The 3848-nt window shown below is 65.1% G+C and overlaps 1 protein-coding gene across 1 annotated transcript; it reads right to left on the bottom strand.

The window, feature by feature from the left end:
* Positions 1-617: 617 nt before the first annotated feature.
* On the bottom strand, positions 618-3804 carry LOC135529340 (uncharacterized; the record flags this gene model as incomplete). Its single annotated transcript, XM_064958124.1, has 4 exons — positions 618-1039; positions 1162-2294; positions 2464-3032; positions 3146-3804. Coding segments are annotated over 4 exons (2783 nt in total), but the record flags the coding sequence as incomplete, so codon positions are not given.
* Between the last annotated feature and the right edge of the window lie 44 nt (positions 3805-3848).

The raw sequence follows: 3848 nt of genomic DNA, 5'->3' as shown, positions 1-3848 counted from the left end.
CGTATGTTCTATTGCCGTATGTTCTATTGCTGTATCCTCAAGATTTGTCCAAGTCTATTTGTTTGTATCATCTGTTCTGTGAGAGGACGTCTCGTTGTTTCTTCTCCAAGGCATCTCTGCTCCAGAATAGCTCCTATATTCCTGTAGACTGTTGTTATTAGTGCTTATCACAGGTCTGTAGGTGTCAGTTGCTGCCGTCTTCGGAAGTGAGACGATAGACGATACAGAGTGAATTGTTTTGAAGATGCAAAGTGATACAACCACATTCTGGACTTTATCAGTGCATCTGCCAGCTTCGCTTTTCTCCCCAGAAAGGGTGGTAAAAATCGGACCCCTCTGCGTGGGCATCGACTGTAGTGCAATGTTGTGCCACCGGCCAGGGCCAGCCAGGGTCGGAGATGCCAAAGTCATTTTTCATTTGGAGAGGAAACAGTTCCAGGATTTTGTTTGCTGGAGTGTGTTCAAGCCAAGCACTGCAGCTCCGTTCGGAAATGCGTCAACTATGGTGACACACTGGCTGATGGATGAATCAGACTCCCCCCCCCTCACTCAGCAAGCTGTTAGAGCTGCTGTAGGAGCAATCATCATACGGGGAAAACACATTTCCCAAAACTTACATTTCCATTTAATGATGGAATCCGCAGTAGAGGAAACAGCGCCACTGACCGCCCCTCAATCATTGTTATTGTTTTGTAGACAAAGCAGAGGTGGGAGTGCTGGGGGAGGTGCGGAGTGCTGAGGGAAGTGGGAGTACTGGGGTAGGTGGGAGTGCTGGGGGAGGTGGGGAGTGCTGGGGGAGGTGGGGAGGTGGGAGTGCTGGGGGAGGTGGGGAGTGCTGAGGGAAGTGGGGAGTGCTGGGGTAGGTGGGGAGTGCTGGCTGAGGTGGGGAGGTGGGAGTGCTGGGCGAGGTGGGAGTGCTGGGGGAGGTGGGGAGTGCTGGCTGAGGGTGGGGAGGTGGGAGTGCTGGGCGTAGGTGGGAGTGCTGGGGGAGGTGGGGAGTGCTGGGCGAGGTGGGGAGTGCTGGGGGAGGTGGGGAGTGCTGGGGAGGTGGGGAGGTGCGGAGTGCTGAGGGAGGTGGAGAGTGCTGGGGGAGGTGCGGAGTGCTGAGGGAGGTGGGGAGTGCTGGGGGAGGTGGGGAGTGCTGAGGGAGGTGTGGAGTGCTGAGGGAGGTGGGAGTGCTGAGGGAGGTGGGGAGTGCTGGGGGAGGTGCGGGAGTGCTGGGGGAGGTGCGGGAGTGCTGGGGAGGTGCGGAGTGCTGTGGGAGGTGGGAAGTGCTGAGGGAGGTGGGGAGTGCTGGGGGAGGTGCGGAGTGCTGTGGGAGGTGGGGGAGTGCTGAGGGAGGTGGGGAGTGCTGGGGGAGGTGGGAGTGCTGAGGGAGGTGGGAGTGCTGAGGGAGGTGGGAGTGCTGAGGGAGGTGCGGAGTGCTGTGGGAGGTGGGGAGTGCTGGGGGAGGTGGGAGTGCTGGGGAGGTGGGGTGCTGAGGGAGGTGGGAGTGCTGAGGGAGGTGGAGGAGTGCTGGAGGAGGTGGGGAGTGCTGGGGGAGGTGGGAGTGCTGTGGGAGATGAGGAGTGCTGGGGGAGGTCGAAGTGCTAAGGGAGGTGGGAGTGCTGGGGAGGTGGGAGTGCTGAGGGAGGTGGGAGTGCTTGCGGAGGTGCGGAGTGCTGGGGAGGTGGGGAGTGCTGGAGGGGAGGTGGGGAGTGCTGGGGGAGGTGGGGAGTGCTGGGGGAGGTGGGAGTTCTGAGGGAGGTGGGGAGTGCTGGGGGAGGTGGGAGTGCTGGGGGAGGTGCGGAGTGCTGTGGGAGGTGGGGAGTGCTGAGGGAGGTGGGGAGTGCTGGGGAGGTGCGGAGTGCTGTGGGGGAGGTGGGGAGTGCTGAGGGAGGTGGGGAGTGCTGGGGGAGGTGGGAGTGCTGAGGGAGGTGCGGAGTGCTGAGGGAGGTGGGGAGTGCTGAGGGAGGTGGGAAGTGCTGGGGGAGGTGGGGAGTGCTGGGGAGGTGGGAGTGCTGTGGGAGGTGAGGAGTGCTGGGGGAGGTGGAAGTGCTAAGGGAGGTGGGAGTGCTGGGGAGGTGGGAGTGCTGAGGGAGGTGGGAGTGCTTGCGGAGGTGCGGAGTGCTGAGGGAGGTGCGGGAGTGCTGAGGGAGGTGGGGAGTGCTGGGGGAGGTGGGGAGTGCTGGGGGAGGTGGGGTCTGAGGGAGGTGGGAGTGCTGAGGGGAGGTGGGGAGTGCTTGCGGAGGGTGCGGAGTGCTGGGGAGGTGGGAGTGCTGGGGAGGTGGGAGTGCTGGGGGAGGTGGGGAGTGCTGGGGGAGGTGGGGAGTGCTGGGGGAGGTGGGAGTGCTGAGGGAGGTGGGAGTGCTGGGGAGGGGGGAGTGCTGAGGGAGGTGCGGAGTGCTGGGGGAGGTGGGGAGTGCTGGGGGAGGTGGGAGTTCTGAGGGAGGTGGGAGTGCTGAGGGAGGTGGGAGTGCTTGCGGAGGTGCCGAGTGCTGGGGAGGTGGGGAGTACTGAGGGAGGTGGGGAGTGCTGGGGGAGGTGGAAGTGCTGGGGGAGGTGGGAGTGCTGGCGGAGGTTGGGAGTGCTGAGGGGAGGTGGAAGTGCTGGGGTAGGTGGGGAGTGCTGGGGGAGGGTGGGAGTGCTGAGGGGAGGTGGGGAGTGCTGGGGGAGGTGGAAGTGCTAAGGGAGGTGGGGAGTGGTGGGGAGGTGGGAGTGCTGGGGGAGGTGGGAGTGGTGGGGAGGGTGGGAGTGCTTGCAGAGGTGCGGAGTGCTGGGGGAGGTGGGGGAGTGCTGGGGGAGGTGGAAGTGCTAAGGGAGGTGGGAGTGGTGGGGGGGTGGGAGTGCTGGGGGAGGTGGGGAGTGCTGAGGGAGGTGGGGAGTGCTGGGGGAGGTGGAAGTGCTAAGGGAGGTGGGAGTGGTGGGGAGGTGGGAGTGCTGAGGGAGGTGGGAGTGGTGGGGAGGTGGGAGTGCTGAGGGGAGGTGGGGGGTGCTGAGGGAGGTGGGAGTGCTTGGCGGAGGTTGCGGAGTGCTGGGGGAGGTGGGGAGTGCTGAGGGAGGTGGGAGTGCTGGGGGAGGTGGGGAGTGCTGGGGGATGGTGGGGAGTGCTGAGGGAGGTTGGGAGTGCTGGGGGAGGTGGGAGTGCTGGGGGAGGTGGGAGTGCTGGGGAGGTGGGGAGTGCTGGGGGAGGTTGGGAGTGCTGGGGGATGGTGTGGGAGTGCTGGGGGGAGGTTGGGAGTGCTGAGGGAGGTGGGAGTGGTGGGGGGAGGTGGGAGTGCTGGCGGGAGGTGGGGAGTGCTGGGGGGAGGTGGAGGTGGAGTGCTGGGGGAGGTGGAAGTGCTAAGGGAGGTGGGAGTGGTGGGGAGGTGGGAGTGCTGGGGGAGGTGGGGAGGCTGAGGGGTGGGGAGTGCTGGAGGGAAGTGCTAAGGGAGGTGGGAGTGGTGGGGAGGTGGGAGTGCTGAGGGAGGTGGGAGTGCTTGCGGAGGTGCGGAGTGCTGGGGGAGGTGGGGAGTGCTGAGGGAGGTGGAGAGTGCTGGGGGAGGTGGGGAGTGCTGGGGAGTGCTGGCGAAGATTGGGAGTGCTGAGGGAGGTTGGGAGTGCTGGGGGAGGTGGGAGTGCTGGGGAGGTTGGGAGTGCTGGGAGGTTGGGAGTGCTGGGGGAGGTGGGAGTGCTGGGGGAGGTTGGGAGTGCTGGGGGATGGTGGGAGTGGTGGGGAGGCTGGGAGTGCTGGGGGAGGTGGGGAGTGGTGGGGGATGGTGGGAGTGCTGGCGGTGGTGCGGAGTGCTGGGGGAGGTGGGGGAGTGCTGGCGGAGGTTGGGAGTGCTAAGGGGGAGGTGGGAGTGGTGGCGGAGGTTGGGAGTGCTGAG

The sequence above is a fragment of the Oncorhynchus masou genome, unplaced genomic scaffold (assembly GCF_036934945.1).
Source record: "Oncorhynchus masou masou isolate Uvic2021 unplaced genomic scaffold, UVic_Omas_1.1 unplaced_scaffold_11393, whole genome shotgun sequence".
In the NCBI taxonomy this organism is placed as follows: domain Eukaryota; kingdom Metazoa; phylum Chordata; class Actinopteri; order Salmoniformes; family Salmonidae; genus Oncorhynchus; species Oncorhynchus masou.
This window is presented reverse-complemented; position numbering and strand designations above follow the sequence as displayed.